Source organism: Epinephelus moara, chromosome 2 (genome assembly GCF_006386435.1).
Source record: "Epinephelus moara isolate mb chromosome 2, YSFRI_EMoa_1.0, whole genome shotgun sequence".
Lineage (NCBI taxonomy): Eukaryota > Metazoa > Chordata > Actinopteri > Perciformes > Serranidae > Epinephelus > Epinephelus moara.
In genome coordinates this window covers 34,089,547-34,111,261 of record NC_065507.1, presented here as the reverse complement: position 1 = coordinate 34,111,261, position 21,715 = coordinate 34,089,547, and the positions used below count along the sequence as shown (strand labels likewise).

Below are 21,715 nucleotides of genomic sequence, written 5' to 3'. Positions count from 1 at the left end.
CAGTCTCCAGCTTACTAAAAGGTTATTCATTTATTTGTTCACTAATCCGAACCCCACAGTGTAGCTACGGCCATCACTCAACAGGTACAGGAAGCTTACGTCATGCGCTCTATCACCAGGGCAGACGTCTTGTCACAGTTTAGCTTCAGACATAGAAACACTTGTGGTCTTTCAGGTTCCTCAGGTAGGAAAAACTCTTGCCACACTTATCGCACATAAACTGTTTCTCCCCGGTGTGTATCTGCTGGTGGGCTTTTAGGCTGTTGCCCTGGTTGAAGCTGCGTCCGCACGTGTCACAGCTGAACGGCTTCTCCCCAGTGTGGATGCGCTGGTGTCTGTTCAGGTTTCCTGTGTTGCTAAAGCATTTCCCGCATGTGTCACAGCTGAACGGTTTCTCTCCTGTGTGGACAACCTTTGGAGAAAAAAGTTAACAGAAAAGCTGTGAGTGAAATCCTTTTTGATGTTGGATTTACAGATGTTAAGCCTTGTATAAAGATTCATACCACACTGAGCCTGCTGTAAGAAATGTTTAATATTCTTTATTCCTAAATCTCTTTTACTTTTTTCTGTGAGGTTTGCTCATATCAGTCAGATTAACCAAACTCTCTAAACAGCCCAAATTTGACATTAGTCTCTTGTTTCAGCCTGATGAATGCTGAGTGTTCTGCTCATGCGGACACGCATGTTCATACATGTTTGTGAGAAAGTTTCATTCATATTACAGGATCTGAAATAATAAGAGAATATTAGCAACACAGCTGTCTGTGACGTGTCATCAGAGCAGCATAAAGGGCTCAATTTTAAAGGTTTTTTGTTCCTAATTTATACAACCAGCATCACTGTCAAATGTTGACAGGAAGTGTGCCCCACACAGAAGGGCAATGTCAGCACTGAGGGTTTTGATAAAATTCCTGACACTTCTGTATCATTCTAACATGAGGTCCATGAGTTTTCCTTTTTATTCTATAGCACCATAAAGTATCTGTGGTAGTAGACAAGGAAAGTTCCTAAAATGTACATCTTTCATAAACTCTTTGTCTGCCTAAAGTTCCTTTTTTTCTTTTACAAAAACAATACACAATGCAAACCCACCTGGTGTGATTTAAGGCTGCTGTGCTGTGTAAACATGCGACCGCAGGTGTCGCAGGAGAAGGGCCTCTCTCCGCTGTGCGCCTTCAGGTGAATCTTCAGGTAACTGGATGACTTGAAACTCTTTCCACAGAGCGTGCAGCTGTGAGGCCTGTCCACTGTGTGGTGCTGCTGATGCGAGCGCAAGTCAGTAATGGAGTTGAGCCGCCTGCCGCAGAGCACACACGTACACGGAATAGTCGCCGCATGTGTCTGGAGATGTTTGCGGAGCGAGTCGACACAGGCCACTATAGTGCTGCACGCTACGCATGCCAGGGACTTCATGCCTGAGTGAGAGTGAGTCTTCTGGTGCATTTTCAAGGCACTCTTCTGGATGAAACATTTGCCACAGGTCTCACAGCTGAAGGGACGCTCACCAGTGTGTATCCGCTGATGGCCTTTCAGAGTGTCAGCCTGGTTGAAGCTTTTGCCACAAGTCTCGCACCTGAATGGCTTTTCCCCTGTGTGTATTCGCAGGTGGCGCTGCAGGTTACCTTGTATTGTGAAGCTTTTGTTGCAGTACTGGCAGTTATAGGCCCGCTCTCCTGTGTGGACCATCTGATGCATTTTCAGGCCGTGGGCTCGATAGAAGCTCTTTCCGCATTGTTCACAGCGAAACGGCCGCACCTCAGCGTGGAGACGCTGGTGGTTCCTCAGCAGCTGCTTCAAGGTGAAACCCTTTCCACAAACATCACAGGTGTGTGGTCTCTCACCTGTATATGAGAGCAATGAGTACTGTAAGAGAAATAGAATATGGCATACTGCAGAAATCAAAGGTAATATGCTTTTTAAAGCTCCCCTAAAAAAACAATTTTAATGAACATAAATCAAATGACTTGATGTGAAAGGGGTGTCTTGCACTAACAAACACAAAGACAGTCTGTCTGTTCTGCAGCACTACCGTGCTTTTCAGCCCCTTTAGCTCATTGTTTTGGTTTTAAGGCACTTTACTGTGTGGTTGAGTCTCACCACTCTCATTAAACCCCCATCAGGCTAGAAACAAACTTCAAGCTTCAAGAAATTAATGATGAAACCTTTTCTGCTGCATGTGTAAATGTGTTTCCTATGGATGTTTCTTTACACCATACTTCCCCATAACAACCTTTTTAAGGTAATATCAGGGCTGCTGATTTGTCAGCTTCTTGTGGAGTCCTTATGCCACCGTACTGTATTACCACACTCACCTGTGTGAAGCAGCATGTGTGCATTGAGGCTTCGCTGGAATGAAAAGCCTCTGCCACACTGAGAGCAGATGAAGGGCTTCTCTGCGTTCGCCCCGTGGATGGCCTGGTGGGCTTTCAGCTGCAGCAGCTTGGTGAAGGTTTTTCTGCAGTGTTTGCAGCTCAGAGGCTGCTGGTTCTGGCTGTGACTCTCCTTCTTTGCTCGACCTCGATGGGACTTGGGCTTTGTGACACGTTTAGGTCTGGTGGGGAATCCTGGGTCACCTTCATCTGGATCTTCTGGTTCCAACTGACAAAAAAATAAACAAAGAGTTGATTCATTTGCTTTAACCCACTGTTCCTTTTCTTGTTTTGGTGGGCTGATGCTAATCTCAGCATTCACTGGCTAGGAGGCAGAAATCTCTAACAGATGGAGTTCATCACATGCTTAACATAGACTGGCCTTAACACTTACATTAACACATTTAGGACACCATTCTTAATTATGAAAACACAGACCATGTATGTTTAATTCTTAACATAACAAAGGGGGACATATACAGAGAAATATAAGGTAAAAAAAACAAACAATAAAAACCTTAAAAACAGACAAAATAACACACAAAATGAATATGATGGTCATGAAATCAACCTGGTAGTCTGGGTCGTCATCATCGTCCTGGCCCAAGTCATCTTTGAACTGACCAGAATCAGAGGACGCCTGGTCTGCAAAAGCCTCCAATCCCTCCTCCTTTATTATCACAGGTTGGACACAGTCCTGAGAGAAGGAGAGAATATGGAGTCAAATATCAGACAGCACAGTGTCTGGGTGGCCTAGGGAACTGAAAATAAAAAGACATGGCTGCCCCAGTCCACATAATATTATGTCCTTTGGGTCTAGGTCTGTTATTTGTATTCTGGTCCAGGCGCTTTATTTCCATTTAGGGGAAATGTTGCTACAGCATACAGCAGTATTTCAGACAACAGTGTGCTCCTAACTTTGTGGCAACAGTTTGGGGAAGACCCCTCTTTTGTTTCAACATGAGCCTGTGCACAAAACCAGCTCCATAAAGAAATAGTTTTCTCAGGTTGGTGTGGATTCATTGAAGAACATGACTGGCCTGCACAGAGTCCTGACCTCATCTCCAACACCTCTGGGATAAACTAGAATTCATACAGTGACAGCCAGATCCTATCAACCAACCTCAGTGTTGTCCCTCACTAAAGCCCTTTGACTGAATGCAAGCAATTTGGCAGCCAGGTTCTGAGGCTGTAACAGCAGCAGATTAAAGCCCACAATCACAAATTTAGTTTACTAATAAAACAATGGAAAAAAACTTTTAAATAAACAAATTAGTTGGCCCCATTTCTTTAGAAATTCATCATCATAATTAAAAAGTATTAATGTAGAGTGAAGAGGAAAACAGTCAGTGGGGAAGAGAGGCCAATGTAAACTCCAGTTCACCTTAAACAAAGGATATCAGAACATTTACGTAAGACAAGACAGGATTTTACCTCATAAGTTCTGCCTTTCCACAGGTGAATTATAGGTGATCTCTTCACTCCAGCATCACCGCTTGCAACAACTGTAAAAATTCAAAAAGCTTTTCATCAGTATTTTGCTCCATTTCCACTTCATCAGACCAAGTACAATGAAGACAGAGAGAAACCAAGAAAGAAAGATGGTAGAGACGCAGCACCTTCTTAATTTAATTTAAGAACTCTTCAACAGCAAACTGCTCCTACATCAATACCCCGTAAGCACTTGTGGTAACAAAGATAAATGATGTCAACTGCAGTCAAAGTGCAGCGTTTTATTATCTTGTAGATATGTGAAAACTCAAATGCATCTTTTCTTTCCTGCCCTACAAAGCGAAACAGGAAAAAAGGACAAGAAATTGACAAAATAATAATACTATAATAATACTATAATAATAGCTGAAGTGGGCCGTGTTTTTGGCATCACCAGGCAAAAATCCCATTAGAGTCTTTGAGCACAGTGTAATGTATGTAGTCTGAAAGTACACAGACTTAAGCACCTCCTCTTGGGTCTGTTTTCAGGAAAATCTAGTCCATGACGTCCCTGTGGCCCAAAAAGCATTTTCTCCATAGATCACCATTATGAAAGAGACATCTGTTAAATTCTTTGAGAGGACACTTCAAACTGCAAACAAGGTCAAACATGACTCTTTCTTTCATGACTTTTTGGACCACGGTGATTTTATATTTGTAAAACTTTCCTCAAGCCAAGAAAACGGATTTATAAATGTGTAACGCAATTACAATATTAAGTCTACGAGTCGAGTGGGAACTCAAGGGTGGGGCCAGAAGGAGAAACACAACTGCACATATTCAGCGGGCCTGAAAACTTTCTTGGCATGATCGCCAGGCAAGCAATTTCACTGGGACAATTCTGTACCAATGGAATCAGTATAAAAGACCAATTTTCCACTCAATGTTTAATAAAGAAAAACAAAACATTAAAAGGACAATCACCTCTGCGACACTTCCTCCCTGAGCGCTGGCTATGAACAGTCTCTCCTTCTGCGCCGTTGGTCGGAGCCCCACTGTCCTCCTTCTCTCCACTGCTTCCCTCTGTCAGCTCTTCTATCTCCTTCTGACCACCGCTGCCCTCCAGTACCAGCTTCAGCTCCGTCTCTGCCACCTCCAGTCTCCGCCTCAGGTCCTCGATCTCTGCAACACCCCGTGTCACCTACAAAGACAAAAATAGAAATCGTGAAAAAAGGAGAATGAAACGATTTTGTAGTTAGCTGGTTTTCCACTAGGACTGGGTATATGATGATCTTTACTATGAAATGATATAAATGTATCGTATTTTATATCATAACATTTTGTGAAAAAAACAAACAAACATGTGTTTGGGAAGTACTGAGCTTAAAACAAGATAAATGAGACTTTGAATTGGATGTTTTGATAAAGTTTTGCTGTTGTTAAATGTGGTGCCCAATGACTGAAGTTCATGAAGAATGTTTGTCTTTTTTGAAGTTTTCTTCACAAATATAACGTATCACGTGGTGAGTAATTGATGTATAAATGGTCATTTTGGGGATGGAGTATTCTTATAATATTTAGAAAAAATATTTTGAAATGTTACTGCTATCATAACTTGATTGTAAAAATGATTGTCTCTCAAGCAAGTTGAATAATCTTTACTTAAAATGACGTATTGTCAAAGCAATACAGAAACTTTGAAAGTCAGAAGGCAATGGAGGACTACTTCAATGAATGACAGAAATGCTTGTTTCTTCTCTTCCATTTAAACGTACTGCTTTTTAACTTAAACTTATCTTGAAGTAAAGAAACTGATCAAAACCCAGCTCCAGCTTTCCATCTGTCAGAACTGATATTACAGTGATATCTTTGGCTTTGGACTGTTGGTCATAAGAAATAAGAAGTTTGAAGGACTTTAGGAAATTGTGATTAGATTTTTTTTTACTATTTTCTGATGTTTTATAGAGCAAAACAATGAAGCGATTAAGCGAGAAAATCATAACATATTGAAAATAATCGCTGGAGCCCTAGGATTAAGAAATAGGTTAAAGAAAAAAATTACAGTAGTTCCATCAATGTTATTGATATTCCATCTTACGCAGATGAATGAATGCATCTGCAGAACATATGCAGAACTGTTCAATAGTGAGATGAAACATGAAACATTTTACTCTCTGCCATGCAGATTAGTTTCAAATTTCTCATTATTTTTGTATAAAAAAAAAATGGATTTGAAACCAACTTGCTGTAATAACATCCTGATATAATGACATCATTTTCCTGATAATAACAATAGAAAAGACTGATTTTCAAGATGACCATAACACAAATATACCAGCACAGTAAAGTGACGTACCTCTAACTGCAGCAGAGACGAGCAGTCATGGAAGAGCTGGCAGATCTTCTCCACAGCTTCTCGAGCCAGAGATGTCATGAAGACACTGAACTGAATCACCTGATGGGAACAACAAAGATCGCTGATAGAGGCAATACCAATACCACTTATCAAGTGTCATAGCAAGTGGAAAAATTAATGAATTGTTCCACTTAACCAGTGGGAGTAAAACCTGTAAAAAGAGCAACAGTTTACTTATCTAGTGATCGATTTTAGAAACTATAATTTTTCTATGGTGTTCCTCGAGTCTTGGTGTCTTGATGTGGTATTTTGGAGGGATTTTTGACCATTTGCATCAATTCTCAAGTGATAAAAAAATGCTTAAATTTGGCACCAAATCTGTGTAACAAGTAGTATCATCCCAAAAGTTGCTGCACCAATTTACGAGACATAAATAAGCGTGGGAATAGCCACCATATACTTCCATCATAATGTTCTAAAAATTCAATAGTTTTCAATAGGCACCTAACCACAACACAATGTTTATTACAGAATATGATGAGGACAAACTTGACACAGAGCTGAGCTGAATCTCGAATTAATCCCCAGGTTCCCTGCTTTCAAATGATGTATACCACATCTATGTGGCATATACTGTTGATCTGCAATCAACCCATAAGGATACCCTAGTCCCCCCTGAAGAAGACAAAAAGGGTTCATGGTGGGTCTGCAGGTAACGTGCACGTTAAGTGAAACCTGTAGCTGAAACGCTTCTAGACATACAGCAGATAGATAGGCCTGGGCCTGCTGTCCGAATCAAGATGGCGATCAAAGATGGATTCTTGTCTGTGTTGATAAACCAGAACTACGTATTTAGATTTTATTTTGCTTTGTATACGCTCCACGTTTCATAGCATTCCTACTGTGAGTCTTTATTTAAGTTTAGCCGTAGTAAGCTAACTGAAGCAGCTAGCTAACTCTTCTATTTCTATGCTCAGCTGGTTGTTTGGACGCAAGAGGAGGGAGCATCAACACAGGAGATGATATAGGCGACACCGACAGCACCGACACAGCTCACACACACTCAGTAACGTTAACCGACAATAGTTTAACGTACCTTCTCCTCTGAGGGCCCGGGTGTGTTTTCAGTTGTACATGAGGACACTTGTGGGTGTGTTGAAGCGGAGCCGCCAATAACTTTGGTCATTTCGGTTACCGTCGTATTCACCATTATCTCCAAAATGGAGCCAACCTGCGCCTCCAAATCTGACATTCTGATACGTTAATATGTCAGCTATAAATTCAGTTTCTGGTCTATAATTTTACAGTACAACAAATGGCCTTTGCAGCTACAATATTGTCGTCATGGTGAAGAAACTCGTGCCACTCACAACACGGATCCCATCTTCCTCTTCCCAGTTCATGCTCTTCAAAATAAAAGCATGCATACCTACTGCGGTCACATTCAGTCATAAAGCAGTCATCAGTAGACATCACAACAGAGGGATAATTTTACTGTTACTTTACTTAAAGGTCCAGTGTGTGGGATATTTTGACAGAAATGATCATGGTATATTAAGTGTTTTCTTTAGTGATAATTCAGCTCCCAATACAAACTTCCCGAACAACATACATTGAAGGAATTCTAACCAGAAGTTTCAGCTGGTTGCAATCTGCAATCATGACTGCAAGATGCTAATAAATCCTCCTAAATCTTACACACTGTTCTTTGTAAAGGATGCCGATATATTATCTGAACATGTGATGAAAGAGTGTGCTGATGACCGGCTGTACTGTAAATGTCACGTCTCAAGAATCACAGCTTTATTTAGACATTTATTTTACTGTGCTTTGCTGTTTTTGAATACATTATGAACTATAACCCAAACCTGAGGAATCAGATAGATGAAAACAACCTTAAACCCAGAATTTTAAAGTTATCTGTCTGGATGTCCAGTACCAGTAGCTGGTGGTTTGGCTCTACACCAGTCCCTCCTGTGGTACTAGTTAACGGTATGTGAAGCTTTAAAAGTGCATTTTCTTCAGATATCCAATACATTTCAGGACTAGGTGTTTTGCACTGACAGGAAATAAATAATGTAAGATCTACCACAGGTAAGAAGGTAAGAATACAAAGAAATTACTGCTGCATTGTCATTATTTGCACCACCTGCACAGTTTCAGGACGTAGTGAGTGTGTTCCCTGATATTTTCTGATACTTCTCAGCACAGTTGTGTCTCTTGAGCAGCCTTGAGTCTGAAAATCCAAGTCCACAGCTGCTGCAGGAATACGGCCTCTCTCCTGTGTGGACCTGCATGTGAAACTTCACGTGTCCAAGCTGCCTGAACCTCACTCCACAAACTTCACACTCGTAAGGCTTCTCCCCCGTGTGTACCCGTAAGTGTCTGAGGTAGTTTGTGTAGATCCTGAAGGCCTTGCCGCACTGCTCGCACGTGTGTGGTTTCTCTCCGGAGTGCTGCAGTTTGTGGGACTTGAGAGCCTGGCGAATGATGAACCTCTTCCCACACACGTCACAACCGAATGGCCGTTCTCCAGAGTGGATCCGCTGATGGTAGTTGTATGTTGCTTTGTAGAAAAAATACTTCCCACACGTGTCGCAGTGGTATTGCATCTGACCTGTGTGAATGAGCTCATGTCTTCTCAGTGAACTTGCAGTGTCAAAGCTCTTGCGGCAGGTCTTGCAGCTGAGCGGCGTAACATCTACTGTCGTTCTGTCCCGTCGATAGATGACTCTGCGGGTACCTCGTTCTCGAGTCCGACTCCTGATGACCTGCCCGTGTGCTTCATCATGAGTTACTTTCTGGTGTTTCTGCAGTTGGCAGTTGTAAAGGAAAGTCCTACCACACAGGTCACACATGAATGACTTTGAGGCACCATGAATGAGCATGTGGGCTTTCAGCTTGTTGTCCTGAATGAAACTCTTCCCGCACACTTTGCATTTGAACGGTTTTTCACCTGTGTGAATATGAATGTGTCTCTTCAGGTTGTGTTGCAGGGTGAAGCCTGCCCCACATGTCTCACATGTAAACATTTTCCCCTTGTGGACTGACTGATGCGTCCTGAGCGACCTCCTCTTTACAAAAGCTTTGCCACACACCAAGCATTTGTAAGGATGTTCACCAGTATGAATGCTTTTATGGCACTGCAGAGTGAACGCATACCTGAAACTCTCCCCACACTCTGAGCATTTGTGCTGCTTTTCAACAGTGTGTACGACTTGGTGAGCCTGCAGGTTGTGTTTAGTTTTAAAGGCCTTCCCGCAGGTGGAGCAGTTAAATGGCCTCGTGTCTGTGTGCACGAGCTGGTGAGTCTTCAGGTGCATTTTTGTTTTGAATGTCTTCTCACAGAGCTGGCACTTGAAGGTAGCATACTTCTTCTCCTCGTGTCGCAGCAGGTGGTACTCAAAAGTTGCTGTATTCCTGAATTTTCTCGGGCACTGGTCACAGGCGAAAGGCCTCTGTTCTTTGTGAGTGTTCATGTGCTTCATCAGATGAAACTGGCGGTTGAAGCTCTTGTTACAGACATCACATACAAAGACCTTGCCTTTCTTCCTGACTTCTGCTTCCTGTGTGTTTTGGCTGTCAGTGTTTTTGGATTCTGTCGTGCTTGTTGTGGTACAATCACCTGCAGTGTCCAGAAAGGAGAGGAAAATACAAAAGTTGTCACACAAGAGTAGAAGAGGCAAAGACTGGGATTTTTATGTAAAAGGACACAATTTGGTACGAGTTATTATTTGACTTAAAGGGCTGGTCTATCTGTGTTCTTTTCCATGTTCTTCAAATGGAAACTACCACTCAGCCGTAATCAAAAAGCGGTGACACAGGTTTCAGTGCTGACCCACCCTCACCACACTGCACACACCTTTCACACCTTTCACTGACAGTGTAAGCATGGAGAGTGAGTAGAGTAAATGTGTTAGCTTGGAAGATCTGAGCTTGGAGGTGGAGCATGGTGCTATTAAACCATTATTAAGCTGGGTGAGGACACACTGTGATTCAATGTAATTCTGCATTTGTACTGTATAAACACTTTGATAGATCCACAGTCAGTGTATTACCTCCAGTAGATGCAGTCGGCACGCTTTAGGTGTGTAGACGCAGAAAGAAGCTAAACAATGTAGCCTGCTCTGGACATAATGTTAGCTCGGTTCACATCGTCACATAGTAACACAAACTAACTAACCAGTCAGCAAAAGTGGTAACTGGCATCTCCATGTGTTCTGCGAAGTGAATTTACTGTTTCTGTCAAAGTAGTCTGGTGGCTGTGGATGGGAGCAGCAGCAGAACATATTCTAGCTTCCTTAAAACAGGAGCACCCAAGGAAAATCAAAATCAGCTACGTGTACTATATTGAGATCACTCGACTGCTTTACCTCACTGTCAGACAGCCCTTTCCAATGGGGAACTGAAGCCGTTGTCTATACTCTCTTCAAAGCCACCAGACTACATTGGGAACCGTAATTTTACCTCACAGCACACTGGAGTTACTGTTCTACCGCTGACTCGATTGTTTGTTACTGTGTGACTTTCGCAACCAAACTAACATGGCGTCCATAGCAGTATATCATGCAGGAAGACTACTTGGACTAGGACTACTTCTTCCACATTCACAATTTAAAATCTCACCATGTTTACTGGCCGGTGAGGTATCAGCTTCAGAGTTCACCTCCTTTGTTGCCTCTCCACCATCTAAACAAGAAATGTATAGTAAAGAATACAGACATACACACATTAGTCGGTTAATCAACTGAAAATGCTGTAAATGTTCTGTTCTCAATAAAAATTTAAATTAAAAATAATAATATATCTAGATCAAATTTTCCTTAACAATTAGATGGAAATTGTTTTTCCCCCTTAAGTTTTGAGAGTATTTTACTGTTGTTGATATATTTATTTTGTGCTTTACTATTATTACTGTGACTCAGGGAAACTTGGTTAATGGGTTATTTCTCCTTTTTAGTGGGTTTGCTGTTAATAAAATAATAAAATAGGCGGAAAAAATTAAAGAAATGCACCAGCAACCTAATTTAACTGACTCCGATGACAGTACTGCATGTTCAGGAGCAGGATTTTAGCAAGCCATGGAGTATTTGTACACTGTTACTGTGTTCAGTGCATCCCAGAAGTAGAGTTGAAATGTTCTGTGTTTATTTTCCATTTTGCTCATAACACATTTTTCTGCAGAGTACTTGCAGAGAGCTTTTCATAGGGTTAGAATTTTATGGTGGAATTTTCCTTGATGGAAACCCACCAGCATCATGTCCACTCTCCATCCCAGCAGCAGGCGTTGATCCTGTGACTTCCTCTGTTAGTTCATCTGTCTTTCTTTTTAACTTCCCAAAAGGCTTCAAGGTGTAAATCAACCCGCTCTGCTCAAACAGGACCGGGCAGCCGTTCAGGACATTTTCTCTCCACAGTCTGGCATTTTCAAAGCTTTCAGTCGTAGTCTTCAGCTCATTCTCCAGCTGCCTCACTTTGGCCTTCAGAGTCTTGTTGTCATTGTGCAGCATTGAGGAAAGTTGGGAGAAAATCACGTTGATCTTTCTCGTTGCCTCCTGAGCCAACATCTTCACAATGTTGTCAAACTCTGCCTGTGAGGATTAAAATACAGCAGTCAGCACCGTCAGTTATAAAATAAATATTAGATTAAAGTATCTGACGTTAGACTGGTGGACACAAGTATGTGCTGTTACTGTTCATGCAGTCTGTCAAAATGGAATTTCAATGTCCCGACAAATGGTTTTTAAATGTAATATAAAGTGGAGGTATTTAGTTGCATTATATATTACAATCACACTATCCAGTGATTATTACCTATTATGAGTTTCAACTGATGACCCAGCATATTTTAATAATTATATATTACCTTCAGCACAACTATTTAAAGTCTGAAAGTATTGCAACGTTAATATAATCATGCTAAAATTATAAATTCAGTGGTTGGCTATCTAATTAAGGAAGTTAAGCAAATGAAAAGGACAAGGCTCTTTAGGGGTAGACATTATTTAGACAAATGTCTAGTACAAGTACCTACTTCGTTAATTTCCACTGCAGAAAAATGAAGGATGCCGAGATTTGCAGGTTAAATTTGGCTTTTTTTCCACAGAGATGTGATGGCTTGGACCAGATGTGGCTTAAGGCAGTGATTAAGAAATCATCACTGTGAGTTATAGCTAATTTTAATTTATAGAAATTCAGTGGAATGGCCCATTACAGAATAATGATTATTATAATATTGGATTATAGTGGTGATGCATTAGTGTCATCACTATTGGTATCAATAATAAGTATAACTTAAATATTGTAGCTGGTAAAGGTTGGTCTAATGTCAACTACTTTACAAACTGCGGGGTAGCTTAATTCTAAATAGTACATTATAATTTATTAGATGATTGATATTTTGGATTACTAATCTGAGTCAGCAAAGTAGTTTGTGACAAAAACTGTCAGAAAATTGTAACAGAGTAAGAAGTATTATAATGGCGTCCAAAGTATAGTAGAGTATAATTATAAAGTAGTATAAAACAGAAATACTCAAGTAAAGCACAAGCATCTCAAACCTGTACTTTACATGTTACACGTTAACGTTACCACTGCAGAAATGTTTTTAGCCGTTAGTCCACTCCGCCATTAATAGAAAATAACAAATGTTATAATTCAAACAGCTGCAATAAGAGCCTGTACCAATATTTATATGCCACTATCTAATTCGTTGGCTTTCTCTAACTTTTGTCCCCTCCGAACTTTATTTAACTTCACATTATGAGCTAGCTAACGTTACGGTTTGTGATGACAGTCCGCCATCTTTGTTACGCTGCCACTTTACTTGATTTCTCTCCGTCGGTCTAATCTCCCCCGCTACACTATTTCTGACCCGTTTAACAAACTCTCGGGTGTAAGCAGTCATCCACGAATAACAGAAATTAAATGACATCCATTTTATTTATATGAAATGTATGCCAACTGAAAATACATTAATAATATTAAGTCGACTCACCTCACTTCTTATATTTGGCACCTTTGAAGATTTTTCTTCCTTTAAACGTCCGATATCAACAGCTGTCATAATGACAGTCTCCATGATGGACTTCGTTTCAGAATAAAACACTAGGTTTTCTGACATTTTTACCTCCAAAGTTACCAGCCGACTCTCACAACAGCTCTTCTACACAGCAGAAGAGTCAGCGCCATTGATCCCGGAAATGGAAGCAGCACAGTCATATTTCAAAATAAAACTCTTAAAAGTTGCTTTGTTTGCAAATGAGCTTTAATTACATTAACAGAAAGAAAAATCAGCACTCTGCCATATTAAACAAACTGTACACTAGAAAGCTATTTTGCAGCTTCATTTTTTCTTTTAAAGTAATTACATCTTAATGGCATTTTGTTGATTATTACGAATTAATAAACATAAATTAATACAAAAAAACAGTGCCATTCAAAAATTATTTTTATCAGCTCAACTGGAGAAGAGGAAAAGGTTTAGCTGCTGAGTTTAACTACAAAAACATATTTTGAAGTCATGATACTGGCATCTTTGCTGCATTTATCACCTTCAAAACATTTACATTATCTTACCTCTACATGTGTATTTGGGGGTTCACATTTTTAACTTTGTGGTTTTTATATGGCCTCAATGTTTTTTAAATGTTTTTAATAGTTAGGGACAAAAACAGAAGTGTAAATGCCACGAACAATGCTGCCTACCTCTACTGTGAATACTCCAATTAAGAGAAGCTGCAACTACTTTTACTGTAAATTTCTGTATGATTTACTTTTGATTAATCCCTTTACTCTAGCATATCAAGCGTGATGACAAGTGAGTTAATAAGTGTTATAACTCCAAAGTTAAACTGACCAAAAGCAAAAACAAAACCATCTGCCACTGTGATGTTATCACAAGTGTATTTTTTCTGAACATACACATCAGTCAATAAGCTAGTATGTTAATTGAGTGAACTGTAACAGCCCCCCCATAACAAATTATGAACATGACATCCATTAAGTTATTTTTGTAAAGCAATATTTTGAGCACAAAGGCCACACACAAGTCATTTTGTTTCCCTTAATATAACAAACTGCTGTTTCATTATTGACTTTTAGATTAACCCAAGTCCAACACACCACAGCATCACATCACCTACGGCCCGTCACAGCTGTGCTTCTTGAGCTGCCTTGAGTCAGAGAAACCCCGGCCACACTGCTGACACGAGTAGAGCTTCTCCCCCGTGTGAACCTGCATGTGGGACTTGAGCTGGTTTGACTGGTGGAACTTCCTGAGACAGAACATACACTCAAATGGCTTCTCACCCGAGTGGATCCGCAAGTGTCTGTAAAAGTTCCCGTCTGTTCTGAAGGCCTTGTCGCACTGGTCGCATTTGTATGGTTTTTCACCTGTGTGAATCCGCTCGTGCTGCTTCAGACTACCTGCATGGAAAAATCTCTTTCCGCACACATCACACACAAAGGGCTTCTCCCCCGAGTGGCTCCTCTGATGATAGCTGAACGAGTATTTGTTGTGGAAAGACTTCCCACATATATTGCAGTTGAACTCCTTGGGCTCACTGTGGCCTTTTTCGTGAAGTTTGAGGGAACATGCGGCGCTGAAACCTCTCAGACATATTTTGCAACTGAATGGTTTAACCAACGACTTGTTTCGCCTTCTAGTCTGGAGAAGTCTTTGTGTGCCGTCCGTTTCCTCATTCCTGTCTGCATGCACGTACTTCTGATGTATCAGCAGCCTGCAGTTGAAGAGGAAGGTCTTCCCGCACAGATCACACATGAAAGGTTTTCTGGCACCGTGGATGAGCATGTGGGACTTCAACTTGGTGTTGTCTGAGAAGCTCTTGCCACACTCCTGGCAGGTGAATGGCTTCTCTCCTGTGTGAATGCGAAGGTGCCTCTTGAGGTTGTTGTTCAGGCTGAACCTCGCTCCACATATGTGACAGGTGAACGGTTTCTCCCCAGTGTGGACTATGCTGTGTCTTTTCAGAGCGGTGCCAGTCCTGTATGACCTGTTGCACACGGTGCATATGAACGGAGTGACGCCTGTGTGTTTCCTCTTATGCACAGTCAGGGAGTGGGCATATTTGAAAGTCTCGTCGCACATTGTGCATTTGTATTTTTTGGCGTTGGAGTGAACCATCTGATGGAAGCGAAGGGTGTCTTTACTCTTGAACTCCTTCCCACATGTTGCACAGCTGAATGGTCTCTCCTCTGAGTGTACCGCCATGTGACATTTCAGCTGGACAGACGTCTTGCAAGTCTTGTCACAAAGCTGGCACTTCACCATCTGCTTCCATTTCTCGTGGCGCAGGAGGTGGTTTTCCAGAGACTGCTTGATTCTGAATGTTCTCCCACACTGATCGCAGGTGAACGGCTTTGGTGGTTTCAGCCGCTGGTGAAGCTTGACGTGATTCTGAAGCGACTGCTCTCTTCTGTACGATCTCTTACACAGAGGACACGGGAAGGGCAGGGGGGCTTTACTTGCCTCGTGACGCAAGAGGTGATTTTCCAGAGACTTCTTTTCCAGGAAACTTCTGCCACACTGCTCACAAGGAAAAGGTTTCTTGTGGACCTTCGTGTGTTTCTTCAGTTCACTCTTCCAATGAAAGCTGACATCACACTGCTCACAGGAGAACCTCTTCACTGTTTGTGACTCTTTTCTTTTAGGCCTTTTTGCCTGTGTTCCAGCTGATGTGATTTTTTTCTCTACTGCGCTGTTGTCAGTGGAAACTGGAAATGGAGGAGATTTACAAGATTAGTCTTTTATTATATTAGTCACTTCTTTTTTTGAGAAAGGGCTCAAAATACTAGACTTGTTCCAATACCTATACCTGTATGGGAAATACCTTACATGCTGCCTAAAATGCTGGATCGCATATCAGCATGTACAGGAGTCTATGCACTGATCCAATACCCCATATTTTTTAAATAAACACCCGGATTAAATGGTACTTCTATCTTGAAATCAAAACGTCTTCCCCACTCCAAAACAGCAGCCACACAGCACGTGGCGCTGTGCAGCCACTGGCACCTAAGAAAACACAAATACACTAAATGGTGCAGGTAAAAACACACTTAGGTGCATGCAGTTTTAAATGTTTCATTCACCAGTGCATGTACACAGAAATAAGTATTTAGAGCCCTGCGACAGGATTGTATCCTCTACCTATTCAAGTTCCTTCCAAAACTTCTAAAAGTGAAATCTGATCATACCTTCTTCAGTTCTGGAGGGTGCTCTCCTGGTCCTCCTCTTTCTCCCTGAAGGTGCCTTGTCAACAGATTTCTGTGATGCACAAAGAAATAATTTCTGTTTAATTAAAAAAAAAACAAAAAAAACACAACACCCTAACAGTGAAGGGTTTCCTGAGCATTATTACACTTCATATATAGATACATGACTCTAGAAACTTATGTAAATAATTTCAGTCTGTTGCTTAAAGAAAGCAACACTCATCATATCACCTTTATTGTCCTTTATATACATAATGTATCTCCACCAGTGAGATGCAGCTGATGAGTATACAGACACAAAATATTTCAGGTTTGAGATTATTAAGACTTTGTAGCATCCACACAAATTTGAATACACAGACTTAAACCAAATACAACAAAGAAACACCCGACCTTTTCTTGTGCCAAGTCGACACCACTGATGATGCTTGAGTCTGGACTTGGGGCGTCTTGAGGCGTAGACCCTGGCGAGGCTGCTGGTTTAAGGACGAGCTGTGTTGCTTCCATTGTTTCAGAGATGGCCGTCAATGATGTGGAAGGCTGGGTGACAACTTGACTGGCACCCAGCAACAGCAACGTGGGAGCGGAGCTGACTCTGCCAACAAACACCATCGGAGCTAATGCAGGTTTAGGGACAGTCACAGATCCAGCTGTGGAGTTGAGAACAGCGTCAGTGCTCTCTGATGAAACTGAAGGAGAGTTCGAGGTGGACTTCTTTGCAGCAGGACTGGTGGAGGCCGCCAACACTGGTGCTCCTGGGTTGTGTCGAAGACAGGGAGAGACATAATGTCACATCAGCTTAATTTCACGATTTAATGTTGACCATCTGATTGGAGAAATGTGTTTATCACAAGGAGCACTGGCTGAGTACAAGTACAAAGGATTTATCCAGCTGTCACACAGAATAACTTTCAGACATACTAACCGATAATGAAATTACCTACTGGTGGTAGCATTGATGGCTTTTACTGACAGCATCCCTGTCTGCACACATAGTTAAAAGGTAAACTTAATGACTTTGTTTAGCCCAACCAGTGCTGGAAGAAGTATTCAGATCCTTTACTAAAATAAAATAAAGGTTTCTACAAGTATCTAACACTTCAATTTGATGTTTTTAAGACCTTGTCAAAATAATTTTTAAAGAACTTAAAGAATGATTTGGACAAAATATTTGATTTTTTTTCAGTTTGTGGCAATTAAGACCTGAAAAATTCAAATTTAGTTCTGCTTGATAATATTTAGGGCCTAATATTTATGAGATTAAATTGCAGACATTCTAAGTTTTAAGACTTTTTAAGGACCTGCAGATACCCTGGATGTACTAATACCACACTAAAAAATTCTGTTACAATAAAAAATTCTGCATTAAAAATGTTATGTATAAAAAAATGTTAAGTAAAAGTATGTAAATATAACAAGGAAAGTGTATTTAAAGTGTAAAAAGTAAAAAATACTCTTTGCAGAAAAAACAGAACTAAAGTCAGAATGGTTTGAAATAGATTTAAATAATTAGCAGGATAAGCAGCAAACCATCACATCTGAAAAGCACATATTTTCTGTCAGTTTTGACTTAATCTATTAGCAAAATAGTCGATTGCCAAACAAATTTAAAGAGTCTGATTCTGACTGATCGATTGATTGATGACCTCCCCTCACCTATCAGTGAGCTGTCCTGCATCAGTATGCGTGTCGAGTCTCCCTGGGACCTGTTGGTGCCTTCACTGATGCTCTTCAGCTCCTTCTCCAGCTGCTCCATTTCTTTGCCCAGCTGACCCACTCTGGCCTCCAGCTCCTGCTCCAGCTGCCCGGCTTTCCTCTGCAGCACGTCCTCCAGCTGCTCCACTTTGGCCCGCAGAGCCTCGTTCTCCTCGAACAGCTCGGAGGAGAACTCCGTGAACACTTTGTGGATCTGGACCACCAGACATTTCTCTATCTCCTGGATTTCGCCGCCGACCTTCGCGTCCTCCCATTCGGTGTTTGGCGCCTCTTTCGCCCAGAAGTCTCTGAAAACAGACACGGTCGCCTGGATGGCGACTTCCACGATAGACGCCACTTCGCTGCCGAACCTCGCCTCCATTGGTCTTCAGTCAAATTAAAACACTCAGCCCACTGTGTCCGCGGGGTATTTACGCATAAATAGTAACTTAAATCAGTCACTTGGACTGTAAACACATTAACACCTTTTCTTCCGTATAACCGTAAAGTCAACTATCCGATATGGCGGCCATAGCAGCCTGTACGTTTCTGAAAAGAGTCCGTGCAGCATTTCCGCCTCCGGTGTCACGTCTACATTTCAAAACAAAAGCCCCAAACACCCCAGTGAGCACAATAAGCGATAATAACCGAAGATGAAGTTTTGAGATATTTTACGGTATTTTAAAGTAAAATAAGCAATACTACAGTGTAAAATACTCTCATACAAGTAAAACTCTGCATTCAAAATAAGTACATATTATTAGCATCAAAATATACTTAAAAGTACGAGAAGTAAAATCGGATAAATGTTGTTCCTCTTTGATGAGTGGACCACAAATAGGTTTCACATTTAATATGTTTAAGCAACATAAATCAAATGAAAGGATTCAATATTTGAAATATATTGAAATAAATAATCAAATAATAAGTTCAAAGTAAAGGGATTTATTATTAAAATAAATGCATTCAATTAAATTAACTTTAAATAAATTAAATTAATAACTTTTATAAGCATATATGACTGGCAAGATAATTAATACAAACAAATCCCTTTATTTTAATCAAAATTTTCATTAATTTTTTTAATCTATTCATTTTAAATGCTATAAATAAAAAAATATTTATTTTATTTTATTCAATTTGTATTTATGTTACTATTTTAATGTATTCATCTAAATACCATAGGTAACCATTTGTTAAGTTTTTAAAGAACTCATTTTCATTTTTAATATATTTTAGTATCTTAATATATTCATTTTAAATACTAAAGCCTTGTACTGTGTTTATTTGTATAATTTATTTATTATATTCATGTAAAAATACATATATAATCCGTCAAAAAGGGCTGGGTTGGTATATTAGATTAACACATATAAGAAAAAATGAAATTAGAGGAAAAAAAACTGAACAGGTTTAATCCGTGGATCGTCCGAAGATCTACTTGTACTTTCTAGTGGTGTCCACAAGATGGCGCCATTACACCAGAAACCACCTGCTGACAGATAAAACTCACAGCAAATTTTTAAGGGTTTAAAAACGTTCTATTTATTTATTAATTTATTTATTTATATTGTCGAAGACATGAAGCTAAGGCAAACAATGATATATATATAGTAAGGCAAATGAATGATGACCCTTTTAATTTAGATACCTTGATATTTTTCAGACTCAAACCTATGGGGTGTATGACTGAGTTTTAAATATTTTGCAAGTAAATCAGGGAAGAAAACTTAGCATAGAATTTGTGTTGTGATGCAAATGTTTCCTCTCTTATCATGCAGCCCAATGGAGTGAATCTGTTCTTGTCCAAAATGTGCCGAAATGTATGTCAGGTGGAACATACATCTGTCAACACACTGGTTAAGTCTGTAGTGAACTGTTGAAAAAGACAGTTACCTATAAGAACATGGATTCACCTTTATGTATGCAAACAATCCACCTGCCTTTTTTTTTTCAACTTCATTAAATGGACTGTTTTTTAATTTTGAATCTCACAGATGGGTGAAAAGCTGCAGCAGCACACGAGACATATGTGTACCTCCACACAATGTATTGTATTGTTCTATTATTATTCTAACAATAAAGTATTCTTATAATTTGTAAATTTGTTCTTGCATCTGTGAACATGGAAATAATTCTTGTGTGTGCCTTGTAAGCTCCTATAGTCTAGGCATCTTGATGTAAGAAAGGGCCTCTGTCAATCATTACACTAAACCACTAATCACTAGAAGCAGATTGCCTGTTTAATTTGTGCAAGTTATAACAGAGACCTGTTGAAATGGCGAAACCAAGTCCACAAATACGGGACACAGAATACCTCCAGTGGCAGAAAAAACAAAGCTCGCTGCTCTACTTGAGAAAGAGAGTACAGGAAGACGGCATAATTGCAGACAGATCATTTGAAGCCTTATTTCTTGTGATCTCATTTGCTTTTACTGTTTCAGTAATGACCTGACTTTGCTCTCTAGTATAGGTATGGTACAGGCAAGGCAAGTTTATTTGTAAAGCATCTTTCAACAAGGCAATACAAAGGGGTGTTCAGGAGGCATGAGAGGCATTGAGACAAGATATAAAAGGAGGCCATATAAAAAGACATGAATAGGATTTTAAAAATATTAAAGTAAGATAAAAGATAAAATAGAGTAAGACATTTAAGAGCAGAATAAAAAGAACACTAAGTAGTGGTTGATAGTGGTTCATGGACAGCAAACAATGTTTATGAGTCAGCAAGACCTCATTTTCAATTCTCATGTTTTCAGGATATTCAGATACACATAACACAAGTACTGTAAATCATTTGGTAAACAGACATTAATAAGGCTGAAACATAGCAGGAGAATCAGGTTTCCTCCTCTGGGCCCAGATGTTCAAAAACTATAATCTAGATCAGAATAATCCCAATTTGGAAATTCACCAGCCTGGTTTTGATACTTCATCTGTCAACATACAAAACATTTTTAAGATTGGATCCAATCTGATATCTGAAATCCGATCAGATAACTTCTGAACAGCTGGGCCCTGATGATCTCTGCAGACCTCCTGCTGGATGTGTCATCTTCTATAAAGTAAACTTCCAATAACTAAACCCTCTCTATTTGGGACAATATTTACCCTTACAGAGTGGTAAACTGGCAATTTGGTAAACTTTAGCTGACTGGACGGTTTCGTGGTCTGTCTCAGATGTTGGTGAGCACCGTGCTGGTCACTACGGCGACAGTGAGGGTTCCCGGCAGGTCGTTGTCACGGCGATTGCCCTTGTCCCTCAGGTGTAGCGTCTGCTGGAATTCACCTTGCTCGGCCGGCAATGTCACCTGACCCAGGAAGGAGTCCATCAACACGTTGTGGTTGTAGATCTGAGAGACACAGTGAGAGAGGAATTCACCGTTTACATGTGACAATAACAATCACAACACAGACACAATTTCAGCGGTGGAATGTAACTAAGCACATTTACTCAAGTACACTGCTTAAGTAAAGCTTTGAGGTTCTTGTACTTTACTTGAGTACTTCTATTTTCTGCTTCTTTATAGTTCTATTGCGCCACGTCTCAGAGGTAAATATTGTACTTTTCACCACTATATTCGTCTGACAGCTTTAGTTACTTTGCAGATTTGGATTATTAATACAA

At 40.3% G+C, this 21,715-nt stretch overlaps 4 protein-coding genes across 4 annotated transcripts in view; all 4 read right to left on the bottom strand.

The window, feature by feature from the left end:
• Nucleotides 1–13: 13 nt before the first annotated feature.
• LOC126402535 (gastrula zinc finger protein XlCGF26.1-like) lies at nt 14–7,545 on the bottom strand. Its single transcript, XM_050064636.1, has 8 exons — nt 7,253–7,545; nt 6,157–6,255; nt 4,785–5,001; nt 3,804–3,874; nt 2,941–3,066; nt 2,313–2,598; nt 1,093–1,841; nt 14–412 (listed from the first exon to the last, which is right to left on the bottom strand). Exons 1-8 carry the CDS (start codon nt 7,406–7,408, stop codon nt 146–148), a joined length of 1,971 nt encoding a protein of 656 aa, XP_049920593.1. The 5' UTR covers nt 7,409–7,545; the 3' UTR covers nt 14–145.
• A 134-nt stretch (nt 7,546–7,679) lies between these two features.
• Nucleotides 7,680–13,337, bottom strand: LOC126402527 (zinc finger protein ZFP2-like). Its single transcript, XM_050064623.1, has 4 exons — nt 13,154–13,337; nt 11,408–11,747; nt 10,783–10,845; nt 7,680–9,781 (listed from the first exon to the last, which is right to left on the bottom strand). Exons 1-4 carry the CDS (start codon nt 13,277–13,279, stop codon nt 8,316–8,318), a joined length of 1,995 nt encoding a protein of 664 aa, XP_049920580.1. The 5' UTR covers nt 13,280–13,337; the 3' UTR covers nt 7,680–8,315.
• A 68-nt stretch (nt 13,338–13,405) lies between these two features.
• LOC126402500 (oocyte zinc finger protein XlCOF6-like) lies at nt 13,406–18,647 on the bottom strand. Its single transcript, XM_050064528.1, has 4 exons — nt 18,049–18,647; nt 16,786–17,147; nt 16,375–16,444; nt 13,406–15,891 (listed from the first exon to the last, which is right to left on the bottom strand). Exons 1-4 carry the CDS (start codon nt 18,467–18,469, stop codon nt 14,297–14,299), a joined length of 2,448 nt encoding a protein of 815 aa, XP_049920485.1. The 5' UTR covers nt 18,470–18,647; the 3' UTR covers nt 13,406–14,296.
• Nucleotides 18,648–20,555: 1,908 nt separating this feature from the next.
• Nucleotides 20,556–21,715, bottom strand: part of capn5a (calpain 5a) — a 36,325-nt gene continuing 35,165 nt past the window's right edge. The window contains exon 13 of the mRNA XM_050064662.1: nt 20,556–21,440. Coding sequence (XP_049920619.1) covers nt 21,264–21,440 — 177 coding nt within the window. The 3' untranslated portion in view covers nt 20,556–21,263. The remainder of the gene's footprint in view (nt 21,441–21,715) is intronic.

What these genes read in the sequence shown, in the direction of transcription:
- LOC126402535 (XM_050064636.1), bottom strand. Translation starts at nt 7,408, where the DNA reads ATGTCAGATTTGGAGGCGCAGGTTGGCTCCATTTTGGAGATAATGGTG. An exon ending in ACACATGCTGCTTCACACAG is followed by an intron (nt 1,842 to 2,312) that starts GTGAGTGTGGTA and finishes TCTCATATACAG; the next exon opens with GTGAGAGACCACACACCTGT. An exon ending in GCAGCCTTAAATCACACCAG is followed by an intron (nt 413 to 1,092) that starts GTGGGTTTGCAT and finishes TTTTCTCCAAAG; the next exon opens with GTTGTCCACACAGGAGAGAA.
- LOC126402527 (XM_050064623.1), bottom strand. Translation starts at nt 13,279, where the DNA reads ATGTCAGAAAACCTAGTGTTTTATTCTGAAACGAAGTCCATCATGGAG. An exon ending in TGCCAAATATAAGAAGTGAG is followed by an intron (nt 11,748 to 13,153) that starts GTGAGTCGACTT and finishes TAATCCTCACAG; the next exon opens with GCAGAGTTTGACAACATTGT. An exon ending in GGAGAGTGGACATGATGCTG is followed by an intron (nt 10,846 to 11,407) that starts GTGGGTTTCCAT and finishes TTTCTTGTTTAG; the next exon opens with ATGGTGGAGAGGCAACAAAG.
- LOC126402500 (XM_050064528.1), bottom strand. Translation starts at nt 18,469, where the DNA reads ATGGAGGCGAGGTTCGGCAGCGAAGTGGCGTCTATCGTGGAAGTCGCC. An exon ending in TCGACTTGGCACAAGAAAAG is followed by an intron (nt 16,445 to 16,785) that starts GTCGGGTGTTTC and finishes TGTGCATCACAG; the next exon opens with AAATCTGTTGACAAGGCACC. An exon ending in ACCCTCCAGAACTGAAGAAG is followed by an intron (nt 15,892 to 16,374) that starts GTATGATCAGAT and finishes CTCCATTTCCAG; the next exon opens with TTTCCACTGACAACAGCGCA.